The sequence below is a fragment of the Phyllobates terribilis genome, unplaced genomic scaffold, assembly GCF_046119375.1.
Source record: "Phyllobates terribilis strain yellow unplaced genomic scaffold, ASM4611937v1 Scaffold_9__5_contigs__length_417890890, whole genome shotgun sequence".
NCBI classification, from domain to species: Eukaryota; Metazoa; Chordata; class Amphibia; order Anura; family Dendrobatidae; genus Phyllobates; species Phyllobates terribilis.
In genome coordinates, this window is record NW_027362769.1 from 371,331,422 (window position 1) to 371,352,446 (window position 21,025).

Sequence of the window (21,025 nt, forward strand, 5' to 3'; positions counted from 1 at the left end):
CTCTGCCACTTCACTTTCCTCCCGTGGCACACATATTTATATACCTTCTTTTGTCCATTTTTATTTTCAAATATTTTTTCTTCATGAAGGCTATGTGCCCACGATGCAGAAATGCTCAGGATTTTTTCCTGAGCGTTTCTGCATCTCCCTGACAGAAAAAAACGCATGTGGATTATACATGCGGATTGTACATGCGGATTGTACATGCGGATTGTACATGCGGATTGTACATGCGGATTGTACATGTGGATTGTACATGCGGATTGTACATGTGTTTTCCTGCCAGGGACATGCGGATGTGAAGCGTTCTTCACATGCATTTCTGCATGCGGGTTGACAAGCGCTTCCCAAGCGATTAGCATCACTTGGAAAGTGCTTGTGACAACTAGGTCACACTATATAAATTCATGCAAACGGCATGGATTTATATAGTGTGACCCGAGAGAGTGGTTAAAAATAAAAAAATAAATATATACTTCCGATGGCCCGCGCTGGCTTGCTTCGCTCGGTCCCGGCTGCCGGCAGCGGTGGATTGAAAGACCTGCCGACGTCAGCGTCACGTGACCCGTCACATGACTCTGACGTCAGCGCAGGTCCTTCAATCCACCGCGAAGTGCCGGGAAGCAAGGAGGAGTGCAGCGCGGGCCGCCAGAAGGTAAATATACATTTATTTTTTATTTTATTCTTTACCACTTTTTTAATGGTACCTGGGTGTGGAGGAGAGTCTCCTGTCCTCCACACCCGGGTACCATCCGCACATTAAAACGCGCCAATTACGCAAGTACAGATGCAGTCTTGTGGAATTGGCACGTTCTAATGCAAGTCAATGGCGGCGAAAACGCAGCACTTCCGCAAAATAATTGGTAGTGCTGCGTTTTTTTCCGCAATGATAATCTGCAGCGGAAATTTCCGAAGCATGTGCACAGCACATGCGGATTATCATTGGGGAACATTGCTGCCCTTCTACCATGCGTTTTTAATGCGTTTCCGCAGCTGCAAAAACGCTGCAGAAATGCATTAAAAACGCATCATGGGCACACAGCCTAATTGTATTTATTGCATTCTTAATTTTTGTGTATTATTGATTTTTTTATTTCTATAATTTTTTTTTTGCATTATAATGTTTTTATTGTTTATGTTTTACCATAAATTTTTTTTTCCTCTGCACACATTTTTGCACTCACATCCTTACCTTTATGTACACCTGTTTGTATAAACATACACTCAAATAGATTACATGTCCACATATCTATGCACTTTTATTACTCATTATTTATGCACAAAATAACACTCCTTCACGTCATCTGTCTTTCACATTATTTTTATTCATGTATTTTTATATATGCACATATATTTCAAATAAATGTATTTCTTTCACATACTATAAGTGATTCTTATATTGCAGACAGTATTATATATATGTACTTGTCTTTTTTTTCTATTTGTGCTTCATATACATAATTAATTGTTTGCATCATTTTCCATTTATTTTGGTGTTATCATTTTCCTTCTACATGACACATGCATTCTTTTTCTCTTTTCTGTTTCTTTTTTCTCTTTCTTCTCATCTGTATTTGCTGTCCACTTTCATATACTCCCATAAACTCTCTGCCTCTTACCAGCCCCTCCTCTGCCATTTGGTACGTACAGCCCAAAATGATGTGATGGTCACATGACCGCTGTACCGACCAATCCTGTTGACTCTGAGACGCGCATGCGTATTTCAGTTGTTTCTGCGCCATAACTCAGTATTTGGGTCCGGTCATGTGATCAATTCACCGGCTTTGGCACCACATCATATAATTACCATAAAACATCACTTTTATAAAAAAAAAATCGCTAAAATTTTCAAAAATTACTATAAAACTCGTGTGACTGTCATGTCATACTTTCTGATTGACCTATCCCTAATTGGCCACTTATCCTTTGTATACTCAGCCTAATATCCCCATCAGCCACCGATGACAAAGCATTGGTGAAACGCACGCCGGGTGTTTTGTGGGTGACTCTCATCATGTCCACGTCGGGTGTTTTGTGGGTGACTCTCATCATGTCTATACTGCTGTATGAACTATTTTCACTTTATGTGATATTTCTGGGGAGTTATCTTTGTTGGCACTCCAATCTATGATATGATATTATCTTTGTGCTTGAATTAATCTTTTTTACCTATTACTTATGTCACATGAATGTGAATCGACTATATAATTGTCTTATCCCGTCTGTCTGTCTGTCTGTCTGTCTGTTCAGGAAATCCCGCGTCGCTCATTGGTCCTGCAGCGGCCAATCAGCGCCGCGGGATTTCAGAAAAAAGATGGCGGCCGTTAGCGGCTCATCTGCAGGACGGAGCTCAGCGGCGTTGCAGCCGGGAGATGAGCACCGCGGAGCGCTCATGTCCCGGCCGGTAGCAGCGGAAGGACCGCCGGCGTCGCTGACATCCATGCGGAAGGGAGGACCTTGGAGCGGCGCTGCAGGTCGGGATACTTCTGCTGCGAGCGCCCGCTCATGTCCCGGGTTCTCGCAGCGGAAGTAGCCGCACAGGCAGCGCCGCTCCCCGGTCCTCACCAAGACGGTTCCGCTCCCCGCTCCTCACCAATAAGATTCACTGATTGGTCGCGCTCTCCGCACGCGACCAATCAGTGATCTTGGCGCTAAAGTTAAACACCGTTCTGCTGATTGGTCGCGGCCGCTGCCCGCGACCAATCACTGATATTGCCGCCAAATTTAAACACCGCTTTGCTGATTAGTCGCGGTTGCCTAACGCGACCAATCAGCGATTTGGGCGCCAAATTTAAACGCCGCTCTGCTAATTGCGCCCCGTCGGCCGCATACCTATTCTAGAATACCCGATGCGTTCGAATCGGGCCACCATCTAGTTATCTATATATCTGAATTCATTTTTTTTACCTACCTATCATATTATATACATGCATGCACATATATCATTTGTACAGAGATTGGTATTTGCAGTGATTGTACATCATTTTATGTTGCCCCTTGATTTTTAGGGGAGTTTTCCCTTGTTGTTCATCCACTATGTATCTCTGTCTCTGTTATGTTGGCTATATACTTGTCCTTTTAATCTATTTAATAAGAAATATTTTTTATTATTTGAATTTACTTTGGTCCTAACACGTATGTTTGGTATCTGTTTTATCTTTACATTTAATAATAACAAAGTACAATGTGTCAGAAAAAAAAAACATTCTGAGATAACTGGAATATGTTGAAAAAATAGTTTTTACCAAATAAAGTGATACATGTCATATTTGTGCTTGGTCACTAAGGGGTGAAAATGGCTTCTTCCGACTGTGAGTTCTCTGATGGCTAACAAGATATGGTTTGTTACTAAAACATTTCCCACATTCTGAACATGAAAATGGCTTCACTCCGGTGTGAATGCTCTCATGTTTAACAAGAACTGATTTGTAAGAAAAACTTTTGCCACATTCTGAACATGAAAATGGCTTCTCTCCTGTGTGAATTATCTCATGTCTTACCAGTTGTGATTTCTTAGTAAAACATTTCCTACATTCTGAACATGAAAATGGCTTCTCTCCTGTGTGACATCTCAGATGTGCAACAAGAGTTGATTTCTCAGTAAAACATTTCCCACATTCTGAACATGAAAATGGCTTCTCTCCTGTGTGACATCTCTCATGTACAACAAGATTTATTTTCTGAGAAAAACATTTCCCACATTCTAAACATGAAAATGGCTTCTCTCCAGTGTGGCTTCTCTCATGTATAATAAGATTACTTTTCATAGAAAAATATTTTCCACATTCTAAGCATGAAAATGCTTTCTCTCCTGCGTGAATTCTCTTATGTATAATAAGATAAGATTTCTTAATAAAACATTTCCCACATTCTGAACATGAAAATGGCTTCTCTCCTGTGTGAATTCTCTGATGTGTAACAAGAGATGATTTATCTGTAAAACATTTCCCACATTCTGAGCATGAAAATGGCTTCACTCCTGTGTGAATTCTCTCATGTACAATAAGATAAGATTTCTTAGTAAAACATTTCCCACATTCTGAACATGAAAATGGCTTCTCTCCTGTGTGAATTCTCTGATGTGCAAAAAGAATTGATTTATATGTAAAACATTTCCCACATTCTGAGCATGAAAATGGCTTCTCTCCTGTGTGAATTCTCTCATGTATAACAAGATGAGATTTCTTATTAAAACATTTCCCACATTCTGAGCATGAATATGGCTTCTCTCCTGTGTGAATTCTCTCATGAATAACAAGATGAGATTTCTTATTAAAACATTTCCCACATTCTGAACATGAATATGGCTTCTCTCCTGTGTGATTTCTCTGATGTATAACAAGAGATGATTTATCTGCAAAACATTTTCCACATTCTGAACATGAAAATGGCTTCTCTACTGTGTGAATTATCTCATGTCTAAGAAGAGCTGATTTTAAAGTAAATTTTTTTCCACATTTTGAACATGAAAATGGCTTCTCTACTGCGTGATTTCCCTGATGTGCAACAAGAACTGATTTATATGCAAAAGATTTTCCACATTCTGAACATGAAAATGGCTTCTCTCCAGTGTGAATTCTCTCATGTACAACAAGATGAGATTTCTTAGTAAAACATTTCCCACATTCTGAGCATGAAAATGGCCTCACTCCTGTGTGAATTCTCTCATGTATTTCAAGATGACATTTGAAATTAAAACACTTTCCACATTCGGAACAAGCAAATGTCTTCTTTCCTTTGTGAGTTATCTCGTGTCTAACAAGAGCCATTTTTTTAGCAAAACATTTCCCGCTTTTTGAACATGAAAATGGCTTCTTTTCAGTGTGGGATCTCTCATGAACAAGAAGATGAGATTTCTTAGTAAAACATTTCCCACATTCTGAACATGAAAATGGCCTCACTCCTGTGTGAATTCTCTCATGTATTTCAAGATGACATTTGAAATTAAAATACTTTCCACATTCTGAGCATGAGAATGGCTTCTCTCCTGTGTGAATTCTCTCATGTATAACAAGAGTTGATTTATATGTAAAACATTTCCCACATTCTGAACATGAAAATGGCTTCTCTCCTGTGTGAATTCTCTCATGTATAACAAGAGTTGATTTATATGTAAAACATTTCCCACATTCTGAACATGAAAATGGCTTCTCTCCTGTGTGAATTCTCTCATGTCTAACAAGTTGTGATTTCATAGTAAAACATTTCCCACATTCTGAGCATGAAACTCCTGTGTGAATTCCCTCATGTCTAACAAGATTTGATTTATATGTAAAACGTTTCCCACATTCTGAACATGAAAATGGCTTCTCTCCTGTGTGAATTTTCTGATGTCTAACAAGTTGTGATTTCATAGTAAAACATTTCCCACATTCTGAACATGAAAATGTCTTCTCTCCTGTGTGATTTCTCTGATGTATAACAAGAACTGATTTATCTGTAAAACGTTTCCCACATACCGAGCAGGAGAATGGCTTCTCTCCTGTGTGAATTCTCTCATGTATAATAAGATAAGATTTATTAGTAAAATATTTCCCACATTCCAAACATGAATATGGCTTCACTCCTGTGTGAATTTTCTTATGTCTAATAATTTGTGATTGATCTCTAAAACATTTCCCACAATCGGAACATGAAAATGGCTTCTCTCCAGAGTGTATTCTCTCATGTACAACAAGATTTGCTTTCTTAACAAAAGATTTCCCACATTCTGAGCAAGAAAATGGCTTCACTCCTGTGTGAATTTTCCTATGCGTAGCAAGATTCCCTTTTTCTGTAAAACATTTCTCACATTCTGAGCATGAAAATGTCTTCTTCCTTATGGGCCCTCTTTTATTTTCCACACTTCTGTGACTTTTATTTTGCTTAAAAGTCTGTGATGAATTATAAGATAGTACTTTAAACGGATCAGATGATAGTTTTTTGATATGAAGGGCTGAGGGTATATCTGAGATGATGCCATGCTCTTCAGATGCATCTTGTGTGATGCTACAATCCTCTGCTTTAAAATCTAGAGATAGCAGATGTCCTCCAAAGCTGCTGGTCCAATCATCTGCCAAGAATAATACAGATGTATTTTTGAACAAAATAAATGTAAAAATTATAGTCATCCAAATATGAAAATTAAAAATGTACTAAAAAGTAAAAGTATAAAATTCCATAAAAAATGTAAGGTATGCAACAATGTTCTATTAATAACTTAATAAATTGTCATTTACAATGATGTGATGATTGCACAAAGAATCAATTTTACTAATGTTCATTCCTGATCATTGCCAAGTGCAAACATCAGATGTTAACAAATAAAACATTTGTCATTGATAGCATATTTTATATGAGCATTAAAATTTTCACATCCCTTGTATAAATAGAAAATGTTCTGCAATAATATAAAAAAATTATATTAAAATGTTCCGAGGTTCGTCGAGCAATTCTTCAAACGGTTCGACGAACATATCCGAACGCCACTGAATTCAATAGGAGGCAAAACCAAACGCATAGACAACACCTTCGGGGGGTCTCAAAAGCTGGCAAAACAGCTCAAATATGGGGCAGACACCAGGAAAAGTGGTATCAATTGACCCAGAGTAGAAATTTTGTAATGGCACAGCAGCAGTCATGCATGGGCCATACATGAGGTATCACGGTCTGGGCCAGCAGTTACAGCTTTCAAGTGAAGTTTCATGCAACAGCTTAAACTGCTTTTCTGCTCAGCCACACTCAGGTGGCACAAATATCAGCTTATTTGACTATTATTGTTAGAAAAATTTAAGAATAGTAACACAGGTAGTTGACTGAAAGTAAGTGCAAGCCTGCCGGTCTGGGAGCCCTACATCTACAGGCAACACACATGAAGGAGACCCAACTTGGAGTCCAAACATTTATAAAAATTAGGGGCAGACACCACTAAAGTGGCATCAATTTCCTCAGAGTAGAAATAGTATAATGGGGTTCTGACACCCCTTCCATTACAGGCAACCCACCAGATGGAGACCCAACATGGAGTCTCCACATTTTAAAAAATTGTTAGTAAGATCAACAGCAGACACAGAAGCCATGACAAAGGTGTCACAGACTGCAATAACGTGAGATCAATGCAGCACAATAAAAAAATACACCATCACCTAATCTTCACAGTCTGCGACTTGGGTGCTATAGTCATTGGAGATCCATGACTTGTTCATCTTGATGAAAGTTAGGCAGTTTACACTTTCAGGGGACCACCAGCATTGCTGAAGACCCTTTCTGAGAGAATGCTGGCTGCTGGGCATGACAAAACCTCCAAAGCGTGACAGGCAAGTTCAGGCCACTCTTTCATTTTTGAAGCTCAAAATGCAAATGGCTCTAAATCCCCCTGATGGCATTGATATTGAGTGGGAGAAACTACTGCTGCACCATCCTCTCCAGTCATTCACTAAGTGTCAGACTTGTACTCTGTTCTGCTGGTGCATAGGCTGGTCTAAAAAATGTGTGAAACGACTCACAGAAGTTGCTTCTGCCACAAGCGTGATTTGCACCATGTCCATACTGTGTTGGCCCAGGCTATACAAAATGAGATACTGCGCCAGGGCTTTTCGCTGCTGCCACAGTTGCTGAAACATGAGCAGAGTGGAATTCCACTGTGTCGGCACACCGCATACCAACCGGGTAACCAGTAAGCTGAAAGACCTCTGTAGCGACGGGGGGTGCAAACTGCAGAAGTGAGCACACAGCGACTGTGCTTTCTTCAGCAGCGCATCCAGGCAGGGATAGTGGCGGAGAAATTGCTGTACCATCAGGTTGAGGACGTGAGCTATGCAAGGCACGTGTGTGAGATTGCCCTGGTGTAGGGCCACTACCAGGTTCACACCATTATCGCACATGGCCTTCCCTGGCTGCAGGTTCAGTGGAGACAGCCATTGCTCAAACTCGGCCTGGATAGCTGTCTACAACTTTTGAGCTGTGTGACTGCGATCTCCAAGGCATGGTAATTTCAACACTGTCTGATTTCGGTGAGCCCTGGTTACGTAGTTAGTATGAAGGTGGGGGTGATTCTCTCTGCACTGTTGGAATGCGTGTCTTATTAAGACATAGGTTGAGGGAGGAGCTGGAGGAGGCAGAAGCAGTGGACGAAGTGTTCAATACAGAAGTCTGTCCTGCAAGCCTTGGGGATTCCAAGACTTGTGGAGCAGCCCCTTCACCACCTGCCACCAGAGTCATCCAGTGCCCAGTCAGTGAGATGTAACGCCCCTGGCCATGCTTGCTCGTCCAGATGTCTGTGATGAAATGCACCCATGTGAGACATAGATTTTTTCAAGGAATGGGTGATGTTGTCTGTAACATACTGGTGTAGCGCAGGCACAGCTTGCTTAGAGAAGTAATGGCGACTGGTCAACTGGTGCTGGAGGAGTGCAACGACCATCAGCTTTCAGAAAGCATCTGAATCCACTAGGTGAAAAGGCAGCATTTTTGTGGCCAACATATTTGGAGATAGTGGAGTTCAAGCTCTTTGCTTTGGCAAGCGTTGGAGGAAACAATCTTTTACGTGACCACAACTGCGGGACCATGGGCTGGCTGCTGTGCTGAGAGAGGGTGGAGTAGGGTGAACACGATAAACTTCTGGATTGTGAGTGAGGTGCAGGCGGAGATGTTAAGGTGGATTGAGAAAGATGTGGTGTGCTTGGTGAAACAAAAACAGCAGTCCTGTCAGCCTCCGTAACAGCTGATGGGATTTCACTGACCCCGTTGTACGGGTAAACAAGTGGAGGTCCTGTGGCCGGAGACCTGTGTGAGAACACTTGCCACGGTGATGGAAGAGGAAGAAGCAGCAGATGCGGTTGATGGGGTGCCTGTGGTTGGCGAGGCTGGCTAGTCCATATTTTTGGCGCATTGAGATTCCTAGACTAACGCATGTTGATCATGCATGTGCCAGTTCATTCATGTAGTAGTCAAATAATTGCAATTTTTCCCTTTACTGGGTCGTTTTTTACAAAGTTGGCAGATAACGTGAGTTGGGTCATCCTTTGCAGTCTCAAAAAAGGCCCAGGCTAGACAGCCCTTGCAGCATCTGCGAACTGCAGACCTGCAACCACTGCTGTTCACAGTCAGATTTGTGGCTGAGGATGCAGTGCTTGTCATGTCTGTGCGTGAGGCCGCAATGTAACCTCCTCGCCTTCCTCCTCCTCCACTTTCTCTGCTGAGCTACTCAGCTGCTTGCCTCTGGGTTCACACCAAGTAAGATCTACAACCTCATCATCATCCTCTCTGTTCTCCCATTCCTCGCCTTGAGAGTCACCCTCCTCCTCTTCCTGCCCTGACAGTCCGCGTGCACCTCAGGTATCCGAGTGTCATCAAGATCACCTCCACCCCCGGGGGTTAACGTCTGGTGATGAGGTTCTGGATTCTGCTTGGACCCTACTTCATCCAGCCCCGGATCCAACTGACAAAAATTTTGAGCATCGATGCAGATTCTTTCCTCCTCTTGAGTCTGTGAATCTTTGGAGCAGACCTGTGATGGCCATGGAATAAAATATGTGAACAGCTCTGCAGACTCGCCCATCTGTGGTTCCCCACAGTCAGTTGGGTGGTTGGAGAGTTGTGATACCGGTGGAAATCAGGCTATTTGGGGTGCCACCTCTGAGGACTGTACTGTGTGTGATGTTGAGGTGGAGGAAGAGGAGGAGAGGCCACTTAAAGCAGCGCTTGCCATCCACTGGAGCACATGCTGTTTCTGGCCCTCATCTACAAAGCATACCGCTGTGCGGCTGCCAAAGAAAGAGATTGGAGTAGCCCGTCCAGTAACAGAAGTTGTCAGTTGTCTTTCTATAGGACGAGATGGTGTTTGTTCAGTAGAGCTTTTAGTAACAGTACCACCTACCCCACGTACACCTTGAACATCAAGCCTATTCCCCCTTCCACCATGATCTCGTTTTCTCCCACTTATGTAGGATGTACCCTTCCCATCTTTTAACCTGCTGTTTCACACCCTAGGCCCAGACCTGTCAGTCACCTTTCACTAAATTACCAATCAGTATTTATTTGCTGAGATAGTGTGGCTGGACCACGGTATTGGCACAAATAATTTGTATTTTCAAATGTAGACTGCTACCTGGACAAAAATATGACCAGCAGTAAATATTGTTATGCTGAAATGTGGCCTCCTTTCTGGAACACAATATCAGCAGCACAAAACAGTTATATGCTGAAATGTGGCCTGCTTTCTGCAGCACGCTATTAGCACCAAAAATTTGGATTCTCAAATTTGGCCTCCTCCATATTAACAGTTATATGCTGAAATGTGCCCTGGTGTCTCTGGACCACACAGTTTGCAAAAACGATTGATCTGCTGAAAGGTCGATTTCACAGCCACACAGTATCCTATCTATCTCAACTTGTTGACTGACAATCAACCGCCTAGCTAACGATCTGACTATCCAGTAGGAGCAGCCTCTCTGCGCTGTTACATTGACAAAATGGAGCTAAACCAACATGTCCGCTCTTTATTTAGAGAGGGACATGTGACTTCGGCAGCCAATGACACAAGCCCTTGTATCTGGACGTTGAGGATGGTTTCTGCGCCCTGACTGGCTGCCGGAATCTCCACACATTAAGTTAAGAAAAAAAATTAAGAATAACACTCTGCAGCTCCTCTAACCTTTACCAACCACCACTCCCCTCATCAAACACGTCCTCCCTTCCTCGCTCATCATACAGCACCACTATCCTAGCCAAAGACCTAACAAACGTTGGCCGAATTTTGCCAATTTTTAGTAAAAATGCTCAGGGGTCCGAACACGAATCCGAATGTGCAATGTTCATGCCAAATTTGAGATTGGTGAATGTTTTCTGAACAAGTTCGCTCATCTCTATTTATTATGTGATGACTTCTCACAGTTACCTGTATGAACTTCCTCTTTGCACCGCCACTCATCTCCTTGCACATCGCTTTCTCCTTTCTCCATTATGGCTGCAGGATGATTAATCAGCAGATTTTGCCTGGATTTCAAAACTGTGAAAATAATAATTTAAAAGTCACAGACAGAAGGAAAACTCGAGTGGAATATTCTGCAGTAGTGTTCAAAATAATAGCCATCCAATATGACTAACCAGATTAATCACTGTTTTATATTACCACATGTCAAATAATTTACCAGTTGGTGCAGTATATTCTAAGAAAACCAACAGACTCAACATTCATGATCTGCAGGTTTTTAAGTCTGTGTATTTGAATAAGTAATTGTACGGGGATGTGTTCAAAATAATAGCAGTGTGGAGTTCAATTAGTGAGGTCAATCATTCTGTGAAGAAATAGGTGTGAAACAGGTGGCCCTTATTTAAGGGTGAAGCCAGCACATGTTGGACATGCATTTCTCCTTGAAAGCCTGAGAAATATGGGTCGTTCGAGACATTGTTCAGAAGAACAGCGTACTTTGATTAAAAAGTTGATTGGAGAGGGTAAAACTTATAAAGAAGTGCAGACAATGATCGGTTGTTCAGCTAAAATGACCTGTAATACTTTAAAATGGAAAGCAAAACCAGAGAGACGTGGAAGAAAACGGAAGACTACCATTCAAATGGATCGAAGAATAGCCAGAATGGCAAAGGCTCAGCCAATGATCAGCTCCAGGATGATAAGACAGTCTCAAGTTACCTGTGAGAGGTAACACTGTGATAACTTTTTCAGTGCAGATAATGTAGTATAATAAGTGATGAGCGAGCATGCTCGCTACTGCTAGGTGCTCGCCCGAGCATCTCCGGGGTTGCTCGGGTCCCCTCCCTGCATGTTTGGTGCTCTTTAGAGCGCCAATGAACATACAGGGATTGTCTGCCACTCACTGTAATGCAGCAGCCATGCTGGTTGTGGCATTACAGTGATTGGCTGGCCGCACAGCGTCATCAGGTCTATATCAGACCCTGCGCCATCATGCTCGTCACAGTCACTCCAGAATCAGTGTAGGGAGAGGTGCTGCTGAGCTAGGGAGAGATTTGGTTGTTTCCAGTTAGTGTAGGTATACCAAACTATATTAGAGACACATATCCATCTCAACAGACAGTCCTTCTAAGGACTAATCCATCTGCAGAGATATCAGGCAGGCAGTGTATATAGGCAGGCAGGGTATATAGCAGACTGGAGTGCATATAGCACAAGAGGCTCCATTCCAGTTTGTTCTGCTGCCGCTATTTAGAAAAATGCTGATATTTCTAGACAAAGGCCCAGGTCTCAGGGGACAGGAATAATTTTTTGGGTATCTTAATCCTCATTATTTGCTTAAAAAACAATCCAGAGAACACCGTTTTTCTGCGCTATTTGCTTGTTGGCACTGAAGAATACAGCCAGGTCCTTTCCATATTACTGCTCTAAAAATCCAGCTATTTAAAACTGTGGTATGTCCATCACACGGATCACATATAATTGCGTTGAAAATACTGCCATTTCTGGCCTCCATTAAAAAAAAATTTCAGTGTGTCAGTGAAGCTATTGAGACCAGTTTGCTGTTCACAATAGTTACCTACAGGCCAGGTATTTAAAACTGTGTTTTCTACATCACACGGATCACATATAAGTTTGCTCCAAATTCAGCCATTTGTAGTGAGCGTGGAAGATATTGTCCTCCATTTAAAATTGGCAAGGCACGTGGCAAGGGACAGGGAACACTGGACGTGATAGTGCATGCAGAGGCCGTGGGCAAGCTGAAATTGTGCCACAACAAACACCCACATCTTCTTGCTCGACCTTCCTTTCCCAATTAATAGGCGACCGCAGAACACCACTATTGAACACAGAGCAGTGTGAAAAGGTTGTTGGTTGGATAGCAGATAATGCTTCCAGTCATTTAGCCACCACCACCACCACCCTGTCTTCCACACGGTCAAGGCTCAGTAGCCGTGAGTCTGGACCGCATATTCCTCACCCTGAACCTCCTTCCTCCCACCATGCCGAGTGCCCAGAGACACTGATCCCACACTTGGACACGCTGAAGAGCTGTTCACTTTTCCATTTATAGATTTGGGCCTCTGGCCCGGTCCACTTGAAGCGGGGCAAGAAGCATGTAGCGATGCCCAAATATTTGAGCAGCCACGGTCACATGAAGGCGACGGTGGGAAAGTGTCACAAAAGGTGGACGATGATGAGACACAATTGCCAGAAAGTCAGGAAAAGAACCAGGGTGCAGAAGTGGAAGACGAGGTGGTGGATGATATAGTAACTGACCCAACCTGGCAGGAGGACATGCAGAGCGAGGACGGCAGCACACAGGGGGAGGGAGGCAGAGCACCCCAACAGGCAGGAAGAAGCAGTGTGGTGGCCGTAGACAGAAGGCAGGCAACCATTCCCCGTAACACCAACATGAAGGAAGTTGCCAGTACAACTGTTAGGTCTTCCCGAGTATGGTTGTTCTTTAAAGACTCTGCCGATAGCCCCAAAAAGGCCATTTGCACCACCTGCCGGGCCAGCATCAGCAGGGGTGGCAAAACTAACAGCCTAACCACCACCAGCATGATCAGGCACATGGAAGCAAAGCACTTCACTTTATGGGCCGAACCCCAGGGTCTAGGAACAGTGTCTGCGAGTGGCACCACTGCTTCTTCCGCTGTTGTGCATGCAAGCCAATTCCCTGTCCATGGTGTATGCGAAGATGCCTCCTGCCCTGCACCTGTCGTTGCGCACTCTTAAGCAGCAGCATCAGGAAGCACGACCTTGTCCCAGCGCAGAATTCAGTTGTCTATACCCCAGTCCTTGGAACGCAAGCGCAAATATGCAGCCAACACCCCACAGGCCACACTACTAAATTCCCACATTTCATGACTGCTTGCGCTCGAAATGTTGCCTTTTAGATTCGTGGAGACGGAAGCATTCCGCAACCTGATGGCGGAGGCCGTCCCTTGGTACTCGGTCCCCAGCCCCTAAAGTCTACTGCTCCTGCACCTCATCTTCCTCAGCCTCCTCCTCCTCTTCAGCCTCCATCTCTGAAATTACCACATCAGTCACAAGCTGGAAGCACTGCAGTACTGCCTTGGCCAAGCGGCAACAGGCTGTGCTGAAGCTAATATGCTTAGGTGACAAACCGCACAATGCTGAAGAGTTGTGGACAGCTCTGAAAGAGCAGGCAGATCTGTGGCTCACACTTCTGAACCTACAGCCAGGCATGGTCGTGTGTGACAATGGCCGGAAACTGGTGGCGGCTCTGAGGCGAGGCGAACTTATACACGTTCCATGCCTGGCCCATGTGCATAACCTTGTGGTTCAGCGGTTTCTCAAATTCTACCCAGAGCTGCCGAATCTGCTTGTTAAAGTACGCCGCCTGTGTGCCCATTTCAGAAAGTCACCTACAGCTTCCGCTGCCCTTGCCGTGTTTCAGCAGCATTTGCAGCTTCCGGCTCACAGACTGGTGTGCGATGTCCCCACATGTTGGAACTCTACACTGCAGATGTTGGGAAGGATTTGTGAGCAGAAGAGGGCAGTTGTTGAGTACCAGTATCAACAAGGCCGTCGGTATTCAGTTCAGACTCCACACATAAAACCTCAGGCGTGGACATGGATGTCAGACATATGTACCATCCTCCAAAACTTTGAGGACTCCACCAAGATGGTGAGCGGCGATGATGCCATAATTAGTGTCACCATCCCGCTTCTCTGTCTTCTGAAATGCTCTCTGCTCACAATCAAAGAGGATGCATTGCAGGTGAAGCACAATGAGATGGAGCAAGGAACCATACAGAGTGATTACACACTGCCCAGCCTCATCTCAGCCCAACGTCGATTGGGTGACAATGAAGAAGAGGAGGAGGAAGAACAGGAGTTAGTTTCATGTGCTATAGAGGGTACTATCTGCACAACTGTCATACCATCTGTTCAGCGTGGATGGCCTGAGGACAGAGAGGAGGAGGAGGAGAGCATGGTCAGTCGTCCTCTTGGTGAAGAGACAGAGAAGTCTTGCCTGTTAGCAGTCTGGCACGCATGGCTGAGTTTATGTTACGCTGCCTTTCCCATGACCCTCATTACTGGTTGGTAACACTTCTAGACCCACAGTACAAGGAGAACTTTAAATCTCTTATTCCTGAGGCGGACAGGTCTACAAAAATGGGGCAGTACCAGAAGGCCCTTGCTGCGGAACTATTAAAAAAATTCCCATCTGAAAACGCTGGCGGCAGAGGTCACAGTTCGTTGGACAACCAAGGACTACAGGCAAGAGAAACACAACTCCAATCCAGCAGAGGCAGGGGAACACTGTCCAAGTTCTGGGAGAATTTTCTCAGCCCCTCCCATCGCACAGGCCCTGAGGCGGGGTACTCTCACAAGGAGTGCAAAGTTCGGGAAGATGCTGAGGGAGTACCTTGCCAACCATACTAACGTCCTCCGTAATTCCTCTGTGCCTTATAATTATTGGGTATCCAATCTGGATACATGGAATGAACTGGCTCTCTATGCCTTGGAGGTCCTGGCCTGCCCTGCCGCTAGCGTTTTATCAGAGCGGGTTTTTAGTGCCGCTGGTGAAATTATAACTGATAAGCGCATCCGCCTGTCAACTGAAAATGCTGACAGGCTGACCCTTCTAAAAATGAACAAGGGCTGGATTTGGCCAGACTTCTCAACACCACCGAATGATAGCAGCGTAACATAAACTCAAGTCCAGTGTCTTTTTTGGGGAGGTGTATTCCCATGCACCTTTTCACACCCACACATGGGTATACGCTTCCTGATTTTGGCAATTTGCTCTTGTCCTCCTCCTTCTCCTCATCCTCATCCTCCACCACCATATCACCAGGGTGACCGTGGTCCGTGATGCAACACCCACATAATTTTTTTAAAGGGTGTTTATGATGCCCATAAAAAAAATTGTTATACAGTATGTTCATGTATACCCCCCAGGGGTAAATGTTTGTCAGCCCATACACTTAGTGCATGGGCATTACAAGTATAGGAGACCCACTCCTTTCTAATGGGAATATTTTTTCATGAGACCCTCTACGTCTCTTCCAAGGGGCATTGGAGTGCCTCCAAATTTTTGCCAACCCTTGTATTCACTGCATAGGCAAACACAATGGGAGACCCACTTCCTAAAATTGGGAATATTGTTTTCAGAAGGCCCTCTGACCTCCACGTCTCTTCCAAGGGGCATTGGAGTACCTCCAAATTTTTGGCAACCCTAGCTTTCACTGCATAGGCAAACACAATGGGAGACCCACTTCCTAATAATGGGAACATTGTTTTCAGGAGGCCCTCTGACCTCCAGTCTCTTCCAAGGGGCATTGAAGTGCCTCCAAATTTTTGTCAACCCTTGCATTCACTGCATAGGCAAACACAATGGGAGACCCACTTCCTAATAATTGGAATATTGTTTTCAGGGGGTCCTCTGACCTCCAGGTCTCTTCCAAGGGGCATTGGAGTGCCTCCAAATTTTTTGTTACCCTTGAATTCACTGCATAGGCAAACAGTATGGGAGACCCACTTCCAAATATTGGGAACATTGTTTCCAGGAGGCCCTCCTCTAAGTCTCTTCAAAGGGGTATTGGGGTGTGTCCAAATTTTCAAAGGGGTATTGGGGAGCGTCCAAATTTTGGGCAGCCCTGCCACTCACTGCATACGCAATAACAGTATAGGAGACCCACTCTTTAGTAATGGGAACAACAAAGCTTAGCCAGTTGATGGCTCTCTAAGAATAGTGAGGGCCGACTGCTGGCCCTTTAAGAAAAGGAATAGTAAAGGCCGCCTGATGGCCCTATTTAAATAGGCTTTGTGACTTTCAGAGCTCCTCCTTCATAAATGAAACAGGATGTGTTTGATCATGTCTCACGCACCATATGGCCAGATAAGGTTGTAAAATGTTAAAATGACATTTCCTGGTGAATGCATTTGTCATGGTTGAAAGCAATACAAAAGTGTAAAAACGCATAAAAAACACTACTTGTGAACATAGCCCAAGGTGTGGACGAGTATTTTTGGTTTTGATTATTTATTTTGCCTTATATACAAGTCATTACCCTGGAAAGGATGTTCCTTAACATATTTCCCATGAAAATCCATTTTGGTTTCGTTTTTGTATGTTTTATTGTGAGTCCGTAAAAGTGGCGTAATACTCTGACAACATTGTTGGCAGCAGTGACCGGGGGGTCAGAAATGCTTCCAGGGGTCTTCCCCATGCTGTTCCCATGTCATTTGAGCACTGTTCCCATCGATTTGGGCATTTTTAGGCCCTCTGCAGACCGCCTGAAAAATGCTCGCGTTTCCCATAGACTTACATTGAGCTCGTTACTCGGGTCTAGCAACCGAGTATTCCAATGTGCTCAACTCGAATAACGAGCACCCGAGCATTTTAGTGCTCGCTCATCACTAAGTATAATATAATAATAATTATTTTTATTTATATAGCGCCAACATATTCCGCAGCTCTTTATAATTAAATAAGGACAAATACCGACAATAAAAACAATACAATGTATCACATTTCAACAGTTACAGGAGGAGTCAGGGCCCTGCTCGCAAGCTTACAATCTATATGGAAAAAGGGGGACACAATAGGTAGAACATGGTCATCAGCCAGTATCTGTCTAAGAGGAGTTACCGTGTGCTATTTGGTGCATGGAGGATGTGGAGACAGATGAATAGGCAGGAGCAGATTAAGATTAACATTTAGGAGGGAACAGGGGAGAGTTAGGTTAGTGAGTTGAGGTGACCTCGACCCATCCTCTCTGTTTAGCTATCGCCCCATATCACTCCTCCCCTACGCCTGAAAACATCTGGATCAACATATCCACTTTGAACTGTCCTCCCACCTCTCTTCCTGCTCTCTCTTTGACCGCCTCCAATCTGGCTTCCGACCGCACCATTCTACTGAAACTACCCTGACTAAAGTCACCAACGACCTACTAACCGCCAAATCCAAGCGACACTATTCTGTCCTCATCCTCCCAGACCTGTCATTTGCCTTCGACACAGTGGACCATTTCCTCTTACTACAGATTCTCTCATCTCTTGGCATCAAAGACTTGGCCCTATCTTGGATCTCCTCGTATTTAATAGACAGGACATTCAGTGTCTCCCACTGACACACCATCTCCTCATCTCGCCCCCTATCTGTTGGTGTCCCCCAAGGTTCAGTCCTAGGACCCTGCTCTTCTCCATCTACACATTTGGCCTAGGACAACTTATAGAGTCTCACGGCTTTCAGTACCATCTGACGACACACAGATCTACCTCTCTGGACCCGATATCTCCTCCCTATTAACCAAAATCCCACAATGTCTGTTCGCTATCTCATCCTTCTTCTCTGACAGATTTCTAAAACTTAACATAGATAAAAGAGAACTCATCGTCTTTCCACCACCTCATTCATCCCCCCCCGCCTGACCTATCTATCAATGTCAATGGCTGTTCACTCTCCCCAGTCCCACAAGCTCGCTGCCTTGAATTAACCCGGGACTCTGACCTCTCCTTCAAACCACATATCCAAGCCCTTTCTACTTCCTGCTGACTCCAACTCAAAAATATCTCCTGGATCCGTACATTCCTCAACCACGAATCTGCAAAAACAACACCCTCACCATCTCCCGCCTTGACTACTGCAACCTCCTGCTCTTTGGCCTCCCCTCTAACACTCTCACACCCCTCCAAGCTATCCTAAACTCTGCTGTATGACTAATTCACTTGTCTCAACACTACTGACGCGCCCCCCTGGGCCGTGGGGTACCTGGTGCCTGGCCGGTAGACGCTGGGGGTTGTAGTCACTGTGGCGGTGACACGGTCCGTGATCCAGGGCGGTCAGTCCAAGGGGAATTGTGTATGGGTTTTATTAAAGAGTCCAACTACGCCACCTGTGGAGTGCGGCTAAAGGGGGCCGCCGCTGCAGAACAGTCCTCTGAAGCTGGTGGTTTTGCAGCAATGGTATTATTACTCCCCACAGGAAGAGTGTAGCTTCAGGGCAGTGTGGGTGGATGATGGTGGTTGTAGTGCAGGGTGTCACCATCCCCTAGGTCCTATGTGGCTACCTTGTTAGTGAGACTAGTGTGGACTTGTGGCTACAGGACATGAAACCCTGCAGCCTCCGGTTTCTAGTTGAGCCTTGCTGTTTCTCCACTAGTTGAGGGACCGGTTCCCCTTATCTGGCATGACCCCTCTACTGTCACGGGTGTGTCGCCACGAAGATCGTCACGATTACACAGCCTGACTTCTCGCAGCTGACTTTTTGGTGCTTTGTGTTTTTCGGCAGTGAGGGAGTTAATTCTCTCTCTCTCTGTGCTAGACGAGGTCCAGCCTCGCCCAGCTGCAATCAATGCTGCTGTAGTGAGACTCCTTCAAATGCCTGCTGGTCTGTTAGGGAAGTGTCGGTGAAAGCATTTCATGCAGACTAACAGAGCGGATCGTGGTATTTGGAGTTTCAGAGATAAGTGTATTTGGAGTGTTTTTTCCCTTCCTCGCTTTATCATTTATCTCCTTTCCCGTTGGTGTTCCCTCTGTTGTAGTTGTGTAGTTTTTGTATGCAAGGTGGTTTTGGTTTTTCCCTTGTACTGTCTCGTTCGTCTAAGTACTGTGTATGGGCATATTATTACTTGTCCCCTTTTGTTGTGATCGGGGTCCTTCTCAGGACTAGATTACTTAGGTGCAGGGATCCTCAGGAGGTAGGGGTTACGCTGGCGGCCTGGACCTCTGTACCTTTAACAGTACCTCCAGGTTGAGGGATTAGTCAGGGCCCCAGCTTAGGGTCAGCTTAGGCCCCCTACCTCCAGTATACAGAGACAGCGTGACATTTTCACCGACCACTTAGTTTTTCTCCAGCTACCATGGATCCAGTAGCCGGTCTAGCTCGGCAGTTGCAGAGTTTGTCCATGGAGCTGGCGGACGTTAGGTCCAAGGTTTTGTATCCTCAGGAGCAAGCCGGACCAGAACCTAAAGTAGCTCTCCCTGACAGGTTCACTGGGGGGCGGGACAAGTTTTTTGTTTTCCGGGAGGCATGCAAGTTGTACTTTCGGCTGCGGCCTCGGTCATCGGGGAGTGAAGAACAAAGGGTGGGAATTGTCATCTCGCTCCTGCAAGGGGACCCACAATCTTGGGCGTTCTCTCTTCCCCCGGGCTCCCCGGCTCTCCAGTCAGTGGATAGGTTTTTCGCTGCTCTGGGACTTGTATATGATGACCCAGATCGGATCTCCCTTGCTGAGTCTAAGTTACGTAGGATCCAGCAGGGAGATCGCCCGGCGGAGGAATTCTGTTCGGAGTTCCGTAGGTGGGCCACGGACACCCAGTGGAATGACCCGGCTCTTAGGAGCCAGTTTTGTCAAGGTTTATCCGACAAATTACAGGATGTGTTGGCACAGTATGACTCTCCCGCGTCACTGGAAGCCGCTATGGCCCTTGCTATTCGCGTTGACAGACGGCTTCGGGAGAGGTGCGGGATAACTCTACCCCCTGTGATGACTCCACCTCCTACAAGGTCCCCTCATATGGTGGTTCCCCTGGTCAGTCCAGAGGTGCCTATGCAATTAGAAGGGACATCATTTCGGGGGAGGGGACCGGTGGTGCGCCATAAGACAGGAAGGTGTTTCTTCTGCGGGAGAAAGGGACATTTTATTGGGGGGTGTCCATCCCGTCCCTTGCAGAGTGAAGAGTCGTCGGAAAACTGTTGATCCCAGGTTGTGTGGTGGACGGCAATCTGGGAGTAGGTATTTCGTCCCTAGGTTCGTCTCAGTTTCTCGTACCGGCGGAGGTGGTGGTGGGTACGAGAACTGAGAGGATATCTGTTCTTCTGGATAGTGGGGCCGGGGCTAATCTTGTTGATGCTCGGTTTGCCCGGGTTCAAGGTATGCGATTGAGTGAGTTGGCTAAACCCATCCCCATATTCTCGATCGATGCCAGGCCTCTCGGTCAGGGAAGTTTTTTGCAAGCTGTGCATGACGTAAAACTTCAAGTGGGGGCGATACATAAAGAACTGTTGTCTTGCTACGTGTTGGAGGGTCTTCCCACTCCTATAGTGTTGGGCCTTCCTTGGTTAACTAAGCATAACCCGGTTATTAATTGGCAAACCAGAGAGATAAGCCAATGGAGTAAATTCTGTAA

The 21,025-nt window shown here is 45.1% G+C and overlaps 1 protein-coding gene across 1 annotated transcript in view; it reads right to left on the reverse strand.

Moving 5' to 3' along the window:
* Positions 1-1,204: 1,204 nt before the first annotated feature.
* Positions 1,205-21,025, reverse strand: part of LOC141162311 (uncharacterized) — a 59,377-nt gene continuing 39,556 nt past the window's right edge. The window contains exons 2-3 of the mRNA XM_073648288.1: positions 10,877-10,987; positions 1,205-6,052 (exon numbers count right to left, since the gene is read on the reverse strand). Of these exons, the coding sequence (XP_073504389.1) occupies positions 3,264-6,052; positions 10,877-10,987 (2,900 nt within the window). The 3' untranslated portion in view covers positions 1,205-3,263. The remainder of the gene's footprint in view (positions 6,053-10,876; positions 10,988-21,025) is intronic.